The sequence below is a fragment of the Alexandromys fortis genome, unplaced genomic scaffold, assembly GCF_014885135.2.
Source record: "Alexandromys fortis isolate MF-2015 unplaced genomic scaffold, M_Fortis_MF-2015_v1.1 scaffold_52, whole genome shotgun sequence".
Lineage (NCBI taxonomy): Eukaryota > Metazoa > Chordata > Mammalia > Rodentia > Cricetidae > Alexandromys > Alexandromys fortis.
In genome coordinates this window covers 5,801,176-5,815,082 of record NW_026067929.1, presented here as the reverse complement: position 1 = coordinate 5,815,082, position 13,907 = coordinate 5,801,176, and the positions used below count along the sequence as shown (strand labels likewise).

General features: G+C 38.5%; 1 protein-coding gene across 1 annotated transcript in view; it reads left to right on the top strand.

Annotated features, from left to right (window-relative positions):
• Positions 1–13,907, top strand: part of Ctnnd2 (catenin delta 2) — a 709,004-nt gene that overhangs the window by 260,064 nt on the left and 435,033 nt on the right. Inside the window, exon 3 of the mRNA XM_050144862.1 lies at positions 12,892–13,004. Coding sequence (XP_050000819.1) covers positions 12,892–13,004 — 113 coding nt within the window. The remainder of the gene's footprint in view (positions 1–12,891; positions 13,005–13,907) is intronic.

Below are 13,907 nucleotides of genomic sequence, written 5' to 3'. Positions count from 1 at the left end.
AGAGAGCAGACACGTTTCTAAGGGAACTTTAACTGGGAGTTAACCTTGTTGTCAAGCAACTCATTTGGCTGACAGCCTGGTACCTACTACATTCCACTTACATTGAGCAATTAGTTGTACTTCCTGTAGTACGACGGCTTCCCTCTACTCTTACACATAGTCACTGGTAAGTTCTTATTGTCCTGAAATAATAACCCCTGCACCTGACATGGCCTCTGATTTCTTTCTTCTCTGTTCTCATCTTCCCTGATAAGTTGTCTATAAGTTTCATTTATATTTCCTTCTTGCTACTTCAACAGGCTACTTTGTAGTAAAATAAATTTTGATTAGATTCCAGCTCTTTTGCGAGATTGAAGTCCATCAGAAGGATCTATGCCTGACTTAATTTTGCAATTCATATCCTCCTTGCCTGTACCACTAGTACCCTGCAGAATCCTTTAAGCACATATACTTTTTTCCTATTGTTATTCTATTCTTTTACCTTTTTATTTGTTAATAATATGAGTAGATGCAAAAGCTTTGGATGGAGAAGATACAGTTTTGCTTTTGGGTAAAATAAAATTATGAAAAAAATGACTGGAGCTTGCCGTTTATTGTCAGCCAATGGGGATGAAAGAATCTGCAGAGTTGTTTGCTTCTGACAGAAGGATAGCGTTTCCTTGAAATTTCATTAAGATGAGTTTAGGCAACATGGACAGTTGAAGAACGAAGACAAGGGTATAGTTAAGTGAATTCAAGAAAGTATCATCGGTCTTGTGAGTGTACTGGTCAGTTCTTCCCAAGCCAAGGTGAGAAATATACCTACAGAGAGCATGTGGCAGTTGCAGGATGCAGAGTTGAGATTTGTTGCCATAAAACTGAAGGACGGAGGCAGTCTTCTCGACTTAGGGATTGGGAGACACAGGGAAGAGGAGATGGGTTTCTGGAGCAGTGAAGGAAAATGAGCGCACACAAAGTCCTTTGGAGAAAATGGTTGTCTTGATTTTCACTGAACCTAGTCCTTCCCTTTTCATCCTTTAAATATCAGAAGGCTACTTTCCCCATTCTTGCAAGGGGATTTACCCTTCTGTTTTGTCATTGCCTTTATTGGGTATTCCCAAAGTTTACAGTCACCCTCTTAAAAGTTAAGGATTGTGTTAGGAGGAATTACTTCCATCACAGTACGAACTTAAGCATCCCAGTGGGTATTCTTCCTATATTTATATAAAACATAGCATTTTATTTCCAGACACCCGTGACAAGAGGGAGAAAGTAAGGGAAGCAGTGTGAAAAAGATGAGCTTACTTCTTCCTCATTAAAGGAATTTATATTTCAATTATGGATGTGTGATTCCTGGTTCTGTAGTCTACATGAAAAGAGTGGATGTGATTAGCATCAGTGTTTTGAGACAGTCGGGTTCTGAACACTTAGATAAGGTTAGACCTTCAGATCCAGGTTGAGCCATCTTTGTGGAAACCACTTAACATCTTCATTTCAGAGATGTCCCAAATAATTAAATGCCTACTTGGTTGAGATGATATTTGTTGGAATGAGTAAATAATGTCACTTAGCAAAGACGGATATAATCTCTTATTTGTTAGCCTATCAATTCATTCATCATTTATTGAGGACATTCTATACCAAGTGAGAAGACATTCTTATGTAAAGTATGGTCTGTAAAACCATGTATATAGGTTAAGAGAAAAATAGGCATGGGGATAAGTGAGTTAGTATACTCCAAGACTCTTTATATTCACTTATATATTTGTTATGACTGTGGAACCAGAAAAGAATATGGCCAATGCATGTAAAAAATATATAAAGCATTGACTGTCACTTTTATGTGCTATTGCCATAAATACAATAGGCGCTCTTTACAGATGTATATGTCAAACTTGTTATCTGAAAAAAAAAAACTACAAGCTCTGGCGTCCTTTTATCTACAGATTTATATTCTCTAGTGTCAGAAGGCATTATAATGTTCCTAGAGATACTTGGTATAACTAACAGCCATCAATAGTGGGTATTCCTACACATTTAATCAGGACTAATGGAATTAACATCACCTCGAAGTATGCAGAAAAATGGTTTTGCTCATCTCCAGGTGTCTACCTCTCTGATGAATGAAGTGAATCAGCTAGCATACTTCCACCAGCTAACAAGGCCTTTGCCAAGCTAAGGAAAGTGGCAGAACAAACAGATTAGAGCCTGTTGAACGTAAGGCTTGGTCAGAAAAGGGTGTTTTGTTCAATTTCATTGAGACTGCTCTGGAAAGGTGCCTAAGAGCCCGCCTCAGAGTGCTGATTCCTGTCAACTGCTGTCTTGGTGGGTGACCCAGAATGACACCATGGTTGTTTAAAACATTTTTCTGTCAGCTTTGTAAACTTCTGTAGACAGCTCTTTGCCGGAGTTTCTGACTCTGATGAGGTCTACACAGCTGCACAGCTGACATTGATTTGTTCCATTCCATCTTGACATCATGGCTTGTTTCCCTACATTTGTTGGACACTGGGCTGTAAGATTCCTATTATTACCCTGTCGTTTCACCGTTGCTGTGTGTCTCAGTTGGACTCAGAAGGTGGTGGCTACGAAGTCAACTCATTCACGTGAAGTGGAAATGAGGTGGTAGATAAGAAAGAAGGTCATTCAGTATTATTTATATCTCAAACCCTTGCTGAGAAACATTAGGGCGCAAGGTATTACCTCTGCAGTGAGATACTGAGATGGAGAAGCTACCTTCCTGTACTGTGACCTCCGCCCTGGTGAATCAGCATCCATAGATAATGTGTAGATGGTCATAATGACCAAAATTCACTTGAGCCACCATTGTCCTCCAGGATTGAAAGTGTGTCACTGTTAGAGACCCTGAAACCATTGTTTGAGAAGCTGAAGACAGGGACAACAGTGATCTTTAGTCCTCTCATTTTATATGGAACTGACTTGATTCTGTTAACACTGGTCCTTGTAAGAGCCAGGTCTCATCTGGAGACAGAATGGCCAATACACTGAGAAAATAGAAGAAATGTGGAATTTGTAATAGGGGTTCTGTGAAAATGAATAATCCTCTGATATCTAATAAAAGAGGTGGTTATGGTGCAATTGGATGTTCTTAGATCAGAGTAAGAAAGAGTCCAGACTAGGGCAAGGGTCCATTGGGGCTGTAAGTCAAACCCACCATCAAAAGAAACCAACATCAAATCCAGATAGACTATTGAGAGGCAGAGCATTGATCCCCAAGAAGGTTGAGTTATTAAAATTCCTCCCATAAAGAGTACATGCCTGAAAATTGACTGCTATCTTTATTTCTCACCCACTGATTTGCTCAAAATAAAATGAAGTATGAACCCAATTTCCAGAAATAGAGGCCACAGGAAGAAACTTGACCAAATTTTAAAGTATCAGATTTCAGAAATTGAAAAAAAAAAATCTTCCAAAGCAAGAACATGACAAGCACCTTGGTGTGTCAAGCGTGCATGCTTTAAATGAGAGCATAGGGACCATACTGTGTAAATCCAGATTCAAGGTCAGAGAGTTCTAAGGTTAGGACAGAGTCTAAATGAGAGCGTAGGGACCATACTGTGTAAATACAGATTCAAGGTCAGAGAGTTCTAAGGTTAGGACAGAGTCTTTGAATGGTACAGGTTCATGGTTCCTCTTAGGCATCCTTCTTTGCTCTGAAATTCTCAATTTTCTTTTAGAAATTAGCATGAACTCTTAATAAAGAAGGTGGGTTGAACCTGTATTAACCCCTCCTCTCTGGCCCAAATGGCAAGGAAACAATTTAAAAGAACATAAGGTGTAAAATGGAGATGAGCTGGATGAAGAAATGTGTTTCTCCAAGGTTGCAAATCATGAATTGTTAGTATATCTTTAATGAATTCTATCAGGAAAGAAGCAGTGCATTCGAAGTTGAGGAAGTAAAACCTAGAGGCCTGAAGTGAAGAATACCTTAGAACTTTCTGTTAGGAGGTATTGGTGTGGTAGATGGACTGGAGAAAATGGAGTTCTAAGGAATGAAGAGAAATAAAATCATAAAACTATCAGGGACCAGCCTTGACAGAAGTACCTCTTGCCAGGGTAGAGGCGTGGGGATTTAAAAATATAGTAAAGAATATGAAGATGCAAATAAAAATATTAAAATGGAGGAACGTATAGGATAATATTGGGAGGGAATTTCAGTGAGCACTGAAATTCGCCCATGTTTAATTACCAATTGCTTAAAATACCCCTGACCCTAAAAGATAGGACAAAAAACTACATTGACATGACATAAGGAAAAGAACATACCAATTGAAGGTCGCTGGCTACATTCATAGTTAAACATTCTGTTGCTAGAACAAAATAAGTCATGCTTACACCCTAAACTGGAACATTCTGTAGGCAAACCACTCCCTGGGTGGAATCCCAAGCTATCTCCATAAAGGAACTGGAAATTCACTGGATCCTTAGACTTTTGTTTGAGGTTAGAACACATCCACTCCTCTATTCCTGGAGTACAAGACCTGACTATTAGCCACACCTGTTGACAATAACCTTGAGAGAGAGCAGAACTCTCTAATCTACATCCAGGTGGGACCTTTCTTGAGGTTGAACCACAGTAACCTTGAAGGAACTAGAGGTGTAAGCCCAAACCCTCTGACCTTTGGTCAACGTGGAAAGAGGCTCACATTTTCAGGCCTCCACATAAAGCACTAATACGGAATTCATCATTATGGATGTGTGGAAATTGAGGTAAAGATGGAGGATGGTTTGTGGAAGAGGGCAGCTTATTTCTTACAGCCATCTTTCATGGGCTGCCACATGGTACTCATTATGCACACTCAGAGTTATCCTGAGGAAACACAGCCAGGGAACCCCACTCAGGCTGCATTCTCCATGTGCACACTCAGTACCCAAATATGAACCATTGGATGCAGAACTAGATTATTTTCAAAGATGATATGTCATAGGAAAATGTACCACACGTAGGAAAGCTTATAAAATAGAGAAAAAGAAAGCCCTAAAATAATGGAAAGGAGAAGTAATCTCATGCTCATACATTAGATACCAGATGGTAATTAAAGGAAGTGTTTATAATGTGGTATTTATCTCTTAAATTATAAACCCAGGAAGAGCAACAAACTAAAGTTAAAGAAGAAATGTTTGCATGTTGAGGAAGCAGACGATAGCACAGTGGAAAAGCAAAGAGAATGGTTGATAGAAAGGCTTGGGAACAGATACAGATTTTAGTATGTATACAACAAGGAAACAAGAATATGAAAACTAGTTAGAAAAACATTTAAAATAAGAAAGGAGGGCATTAAAAATATGCTGTAGAACGGTGGTACTGAACTACATATTTCACAGAAAATTCTGCTGAGTGTCCATGAGCATCTCTCAAAGCAGATATAATATGAAGACAAATCACCCAAAAGGTTTGCAATGTGAGGAATCCAGAGGTTATCAACAGATACCCTAGGAGGAATTGAAAGGGGATATTCCTTAGGCAAAAAAATACCTCTGTAAGTTTACCTTCTCAACAGCAACACTGACAAGCGCAGATAACAAAATCCACTTGATATCTTGAAGAGAAGGAATTTCCCTTTGAGAATTTCGCTCCTTTCATACCCAGCCCTATTATTAGATAGGTGTGTATATGCTAAAATAGAGAGCTGTTCTGTTTCTTAGAAGAATGCTTCTTATTCTGTCTATATTGAAAGGTAATTTTTAGTCAAGAAAGGAAATCAGGTATTAAGAAGAAACGTCTACACAGGAAAGTACACAGACAACTAAGCAAAGGAATGACAACAGCAAAAACATCTAACTGTGGTAACAAATTAAAAATATATAGACGTTGATGGATATAATGGTTTGCTATTGGTCCTGGAGAACTATGACCACACTTGAAATGTAAAATGTATTGGGGGGTATGATTACCTTATTTTAATCAACCTGCCTGTTGCACTCAAGAAGTTATGCTTTGAGATCTTAAATAATTCATTTATAAACAAGCATGTCCTAATTCAACTACTGGCTACTATTATTTTAGAGGTAGAATTCCAGTTTAGAAAGTGATCTCTTCTGTTTGAGTTTTTCCACCCTGCAGGGACAGAAACTGAATAGGTAATGGCTGTAAATGAAGTGTAGTAACAGGAACTATTGTATTGTTGTGTCTTTGGATATGAGAGCTCATCATACATTATTTTCATTTTACTCATGTACATTAACTGATCAAATTTTGCATATTCTGTAACGGCATAAATGAATACAGATAGATTGTAAAAATATATACAGCTTTAATGGGGAAATAGACTTACACAACCACAGTTCCCGCGGAGACCAGGAAAGCAGAAGTGATGGCTGGGAGCATGCTTGCCAGATTTATAGGTAAACATTAGCCCAAGGCGAACACGCCTTCTAAGGGGCAGGACTTATCCCTACAATATTCAGTTGTCCATTACATTTTGAAATCCATATGTATCATGAGATGGCTTAGGTTAAATACAACTTTGGGCATCTCACAGGCTTAGCACTTTTGTGACAAGAACCTGCAAATCTAACCTAATCAGTTATTGGGAATATAGTATGTTCTCATCCTGTATAGCCATCACAGTGCACCTTAGACTCCTTGCTTGAACCTGCCTCTCCTACATGACTGAAACTCTTGTGCTTTAACCACTAATCTGTGCCATGACACGCAATTCTGGGTAACTAACATTCTCCTTCCAAAAGTTAAACTTTAGGTTCCACATAAAAGTGAGATCATGTGGTATTTTGTCTCTTTGTGTTTGCTGTGCTTTACTTAACATCTTCGCAAGGATATGTTTTTCCATTTTTACAGGGGGCATAATTTTCTTCTTTTTAAAGGATGCCGAGGGTCCCATCGTACATATGTTACAGCAGTAGAGTTTCCACTCTCAGGGAACTAGACACGTCAGGAGGAACATATTATTTTAGTGTCGTGGTGGAGAATCTCGGAGTCTTCACCGGTGTGGTTACAGTCATCATCCTTGGTTCTTCCTACTCTTTATCCTCATGCCTGTGCGCACTCTATCAGAACACATGATGATCTTGCTCAGCACTTCTAATGAGTCTTTTTGGGTCCTGCCTGTGCATAGGATTCTTTTCCTCTTTGCAGTAGAAAGAAGCCAATGAAAGAAATCAACTCAGCACATTAAGTACATTGGGGGGGGGGGGTCTTCGGACATGCTTAGTAGCCATTGCCCCATTTCATCTAGTGCTGAGCCTAGGTGCAGAAGGTTTCGATCTCTTCATTTATTTCCTGCAAGCAACCCACATTGTTGTATAAAGATGACTTCTATATGGTGTCTAATCTATCTTCACTGATCTGGTCTGCTCTTTATCTTCCCGTACTGGTAAAATCATCCCAAGTTTATTTTATTCAATTTATGATTCAGTCTCAGTTTTCACCATCCTCAAGTCAGTTTGTTCCTTCCAAGCTGATGGCCCATCATATTTATTGCAGGCATTAGATGAGGCATGAGGTTTCAGGTTTTTCAGTTTTCATACTGACTAGCTAAGCCCTCCCAGGAGACTTTATATGCTTTTAGACATTTAAAAACATTTAATAAACCCCATTTAATTAAAGGAAATAAAATATTCATCTAGGCTCCTCAGGACAAAGTTATAAAACTATATGATAATTTTCATAATAATCCAAATGTATTATATGAGTCAGTAATGCGTTGTTATAAAAGTAAGACTATTTATGTCTGCTCATGTACATTTTAATAAACTTGGAGTCATAGATCTGATGCTTTTACAAACGTTTGTTCCCTATAAGTCAGGGCAACAACTATATAGTGGAGGAAAGGGGATGTTTTGCACTACTTTGTATCTCTTAAAATGTCCTTCACTGCAGGTCATTCTATCTTACTCTGGCACAAGATTCTCATCAGATCCTGGTGTCTCTGGACAGTTTCCATATTGTGTATTTTGTAGCCTAATTTGCATTATTTCTTCTCCACTGGAAATGTGTAGATGAAGGTCTTAGTAGACAGTTATTCTAGACCCTCCCCCCACCGGTGCGCCTGACTTATATTGTTCAATTTGCTCTCCAAGTCTTTGCATTTCCTCAGTCTTATTTCAGGAACCCTCATCTGTGTTGAACTAATCTAGTGCATACATACTCTCCAGATCAGCCTAGTGCCATCTCTCTTCCTGATTACTTTTTGGGAGCTTATTCAGGCTTGAGAGATCTGTGCCCCCTTGAAACACCATGCTAATTCAGCATGTCATCTTTCCAACCCCACCACCCTTGCAACATCCCCCATGGCCTCAGGGGTCACCTCCATTCTGGAAAGGTAGTGGCTGCTCTAAATGCAGACGCATTTTGGTCAAATGTATGACATACACCAGTGGAAAAAGGAACCCTCCACTAAATGGCCAATTACTTGTCCCATCAGTTACAGTTCTTCATGACTCAGTATACAGTTCTTCATGATCTCTGTATAAGGCTATGTAAGGATAGAGTGAGTATAGCAGAGAGCTTCCACATCCAGTGAGTGGTATATTGTGGCTGAAATAGCCTTCCTCATAAGCCTTAAACCAATTTCTTGGGAAAAGGGAATGCTGCCTCTGATCATAATGTCTAGGATCTAGGAAGACAGAAACAGTGATGGACAAACAGGGAAACAAATGCCACTGTAATGTGGGATTCCTTTCTGTATGCTGTGAACACCATTGGTTAATAAAGAAACTGTCTTGGGCCTGTGATTGGGTAGAGTAGAACTAGGCAGGGAAAACTAAACTGAATGCTGGAAAGAAAGGAGGTGGAGTCAGAGAGAGGCCATGAAGCCACAGCCAGAGACAGATACGTGGAAACCTTGCTGGTAGGCCATGAGCCTCCTGGTAAAATATAAAATAATGGAGATGGGTTAAAGTAAGATGAAGAGTTAGCCAATAAGAAGCTAAAGCTAATTGTCCAAGCAGTGATTTAATTTGTATAGTTTCTGTGTGGTTATTTTGAGAGTCTGGGCAGCGGGAAATGAACAGGAAGCCACATACAACACCACTGAATTTCTGGGGGCTCATAGATTAAAAGGTCTTTCCTTGGGGGCAGAGTCTTTTCATTTAGCAAAGAGTAGAGAAGAAATCTGAGTACAAAAGTTATCAAAGAGCAGAAAAAGCATCATATAAAGACACAAGAGGACACAGTTTCTGGAGTTCAGTCAGAGCTGGCAATGCATGATAGCTTCCTCTAGTAGGGACAGGAATGCCCTCTGTTCATGAAGTACTGGCTGGAGTTCCAGAAGGGTCTTGGAGGATGACTGACACTAGGTTAAAGTACTATTTTCCCAAGTAAGTCAGAAGATAACTGGCAATATTTGTAGGAATATGAAGATGTTCAGACCACAAAAAAGGAAACTGGAAGTCATTTCATGTCTAAAGGTCACTATTTGTGCAGAGGAGCCTGGACTGAGATCCACGCTGAAGAGAGAAGTGATCACCTGGATCTAACACAAGATGCTGCAGCTGATAAATACATACATCATAATAGTGACAAAAGTATGTTCTTCCATGCTGCCATGAAGCCCAGTTGAATTACCCAAGCAAAGCTATTGGGATTTTAATTTACCAGACTTTGAGATAAAATACTTTAGGAAGAATTAATGAAATATTAAGCAATGCAGAAGAAAAGATTACTTAGCTTGGCTACACTAATAGAAAACATACAAAATGAAGCATGAAGAAAATTTAATAAATATTTTGTGAGTTGAGGGTCAGTTCTAAGTAACATATTATATTCTCAAAGAACGAGAGCATACAGAAATCATAAACATTAATAAAAATTAATCATAAGGATTAATTTTTCTTCTATATAATGAAAGCTAACAATTCACTAATCTGGTCAGTTTAGTCAATTTTAAGTAAAAATTATATCAAGGAACATGGCAGAGAGAAAAAAAATATCATATCTATAATGCTATAAAGTTAAAACAAATGTGGACTTTTATAAAATTTTGGGCAGAGACAGTATAAGTGAGAAACATTACAAAAATACCTTTAAATGAGATCATTTTTCTTTACATCTGAATAGCATTCCATCATACATATGTACAGTATCTTCTTGACCCATTTGTCAGCTATAGGACTTTTAGGTTGTTTCCTTTTCCTGTAACATTAGAGCCGGCTTGTTTGTTGTTGGGGTTTTTGTCCCACCCGGTACCCACAACTGTTTAGCCCCAAAGAAAATGACACAGAGATCTCCATAAGTTATAAAGCTGATTGGCCCATTAGGTCAGGCTACTTATTAGCTCTTGTAGCTTATATTAACCCATTATTCTGATCTATGTTAGCCATGTGGCTCAGTACCTTTTTCACTGCAGCAGATCACATCCTGCTGCTTTGGTGGTCTGGGCAGGAGTGGGAGGTATTAACTTCCTTTTTCCCAAAATTCTCCTATTCTCATTGCATCATTTCTACTTTCTGTCTGGTTTTCCCGCCTATACTTCCTGCCTGGCCAATCAGCATTTATTTAAAACATGATTGAGAGAATACAGACAATTCTCCCACACCATTTTCCTAATTGCTGTGAATATCAATGAACATGGCTGAGCAAGTATCTGTGTAGTATGATGTTAAATGCTTTGGGTATATGCCAAGGGTGGTACAGGTCAGCCCTAAACACATGAAAATGAGCAACTTTGAATGGACTCTGCAGATTATTTACAAACATATGCATTTAACAGTATTAATTAAGGAAGAGATCAATAATTTGAGAAAGAGGGGTCATGAAAAGAGTTGAAAGGGAGAAAGAGGGAGGGAAAGTGTAAATATAGTACTTATATATGAAATTCTCAAAAAAGAAATTTTAATAAAAAATATTAGAAAATGCATATTCAAGTCTTGTAAATTTCAAAGTATTCTTCTTTAAAAACCTACAATAGGCCTAGAGAGATGACTCAGCTGTTAAAAGCTCTGGCTACTTTTCCAGAGGTCCTGAGTTTAGTTCCCAGCAACCACATGGTGGCTCACAACCATCTGTAATGAGAGCTGGTACCCTCTTCTGACAGAACACTGTATACATAATAAATAACTAAATCTTAAAAAAATAAACCTTACAATATAGGAAATATTCAAAGATCTTCTTCAGAAAGGTGGATGTGTCTTTTTAAAGGGATGCCATATGCTGGATATTATTTGTTCATAATGCAGTTTTCAAATGAAAATTTGCCAGTATCTCCTGACAATAAATGGTCTCCTCTCACTCCTGACTTGATGTGGTTTCCCTTCACTGCCAACATTCGAGTGTCTCCCATCACTCTTGGCTATTGAAATCTGTGGTCACTCTTGACCAGTGACTGTTTCCATCACTCTTGGCCAAGATACTGTTTCCCATGGTCCTGCCTGTTGAGTGCCTCCCATCACTTTTGACAATTGACTTTCTCCCTCACTCCTAACCACATTGTCTCCCACCTCTCCTGACCATTAACTCTCTTCCATTTTCCTGACTGTTGGAATGACATAAAGAAAGCATACTATGAGAGCAGCTATAAGCAAGCTGTGTGTCCTTAGTGTGTGTACCTTGACTTTGAACATATTGTTCTACCGTGTCATCATAATGGTCTTCTATGGAGAAGAAGAAATATAGCAATTTAAACACAAATCATAGACTTCCATCTGGATGGCAACAACCCTGTATGACCTTTAAGTGTATGTTCAATACAAAAATATGATTTGGTTTCCTGTAGCATGAACACAATTAAGACCTGCTATTATTTAAATACTAGAAATGAGCAACTGGATATTCCTTTGAGGGTCAACTTCCAAATCTTTAGAGAGGAGGCCAGGCTATAAGACATTGATTCAACCAACAGGGGTCTTCATGTTCAGTTTTTACCAGAAGTAGTTGGTACCACTCGGAGTATTTAGAAGGGAATACTGAACTTGACTGACATGCTTCCCAAGTTATACACTGTGGTAGGAAGAGGGATCCCTCCTTTGCAAAGTGTCTTCTACTTGAATCTCCAATAATATCAGCACTTAAAAAACTCCACTTTTATGAACAATAGATTTAGGTGTTTTTTTTTTAAGTAAAATTAAACAAGCTAGCTTTTTGGAGCCCATTCCTTATGGTGGGATCCCTTGCTCAGCCTCGATGCAGGGGGCAAGGGGCTTGGTCTTGCCTCAAGCTTGTGTTCCAGACTTTGACTTCCCATGGGAGACCTTACCCTTTGGGAGGAGTGATGCGAGGGTAGACTTGGGGGATGAGGGAGTGGCAAGAGGAGGAGTGGAATGGAAACTGTAGTTGAAATATAAAATCTGACGTAAAAAATAAATAAAAAGCTAAAGAGACAATCACAGCCTGTGATATGAAATCTTTACCCATAAAAAAATATCTCAAGTTGACTAATAAGATAGTTGACTGTGTTGAAAAGGCAAACGCACTAAACTTTGAGAGGTTTTAATTCTCTAAAAATCTACCTCTGTCCTACTTTCAGGTTGTAATAATATTTTTCCTTCTCATTCCTGAAATATAATTGTGCAGATAATTTAATTTTTGAAATAGTTAAACATGAAATTGTAAAATAATAACTGTTAAAACTTTTCTTAAACATGTGACTTCTTATAATTTATAAATTATAAAAATTGTAAATGAAATAGGTAAGAAAAGTGCCTTAGCTAGGTATCTCACTCAATTCACACTTCCTACTCATGAAATTAGTATTTTAGCCCATTTAAAACATGATGAAACAGATAATAAATAAGTTATATTAATGTTTTGGGGCCAGTGTCTTACACATCTAGTTTTCAAGCCCTTGCCTTATTATATAGCAACACCCTCTGTGTCTCAAAGTTGATGCCTTGAAAAAAATCTTATTTTCCCCATCTGTCTTCCTGTCATCTTGGTTCTAAACTTGGTGTTTCATATAGGTGCTACCATTCATCTTTCCGGTGGGTTTCTTTCAGGAATTACAGTTTGAAAGGCTGACCAGAGAGCTGGAGGCTGAACGCCAGATCGTGGCCAGCCAGCTGGAGCGATGCAAGCTTGGCTCGGAGACTGGAAGCATGAGCAGCATCAGGTAGGGGCTCTGCGCTCCCTGCGCCTTCTGTCCTTTGAGTTGCCATTAGGAAGGAGTTGTGTTTGCTTTTAAACCTAGCCAGGGAATTGGGACACTCAGTCAGATGTGGGAAAGAAAGAGTCAGTGACCTGAATTAGGAAGTACGATGTTCAAAGGGTGTCCAGGGTAGCCTGCTTTGTACTTTGAAACTCTTCTTAACAAAATCAGTGCTTGTCCTGAATACAAAGTGTGCAAATTTTACACAAAGGAAGGCTTTGGTGCAGTCCACTGGTTGGGAATGGGAAGATGCCAAATCCCAAGCTTTATCCTCCCACTCCAAATGATACAGAGCTGCAGGTTACTAAGATTTTGATAGAATTCAAGTTGTTTACTAATGTATAATCACAGTTATACTAATGTATAATGCTGTTAAAAATTACTCTTCCAGTAGCAATGACTTATGAAAGAATATTTGTTTATTCATGGCTGAAAGTCTTCAATTAGTTAGTTTAAGATTTATATCTCCTAAGACCACTTTTTAATAGTCACTTGATTATAAGCAAACTCTCCTTCTTGGGACCATGTGTAAGATTCTGAAACATAGTGTACTTCTCTATTGTCCGCTTGGTATTATATTTTTGTGTACTTTAATGCCTGTGTTAAAATCCTATGGCACGATATCTTCTGGTGTCTTGAGTCATGATCTGGAGACACTTGTCTATCTCTTCTGTCCATTTTTAACTTGGGAGTACAAACACTCCTTAATTGACTTTCTGCTTCTTTCTATCCATCTGCCAAAATGATGATGCTCTTGAGATTATTCATCTGAATGTATTTCCAAGATTTATACTTCTATGAGTGAGATAAATGTTACTGATGTAATTATGATTAAATGTATAGGGAGAGACCATTTGTTATTCTCCT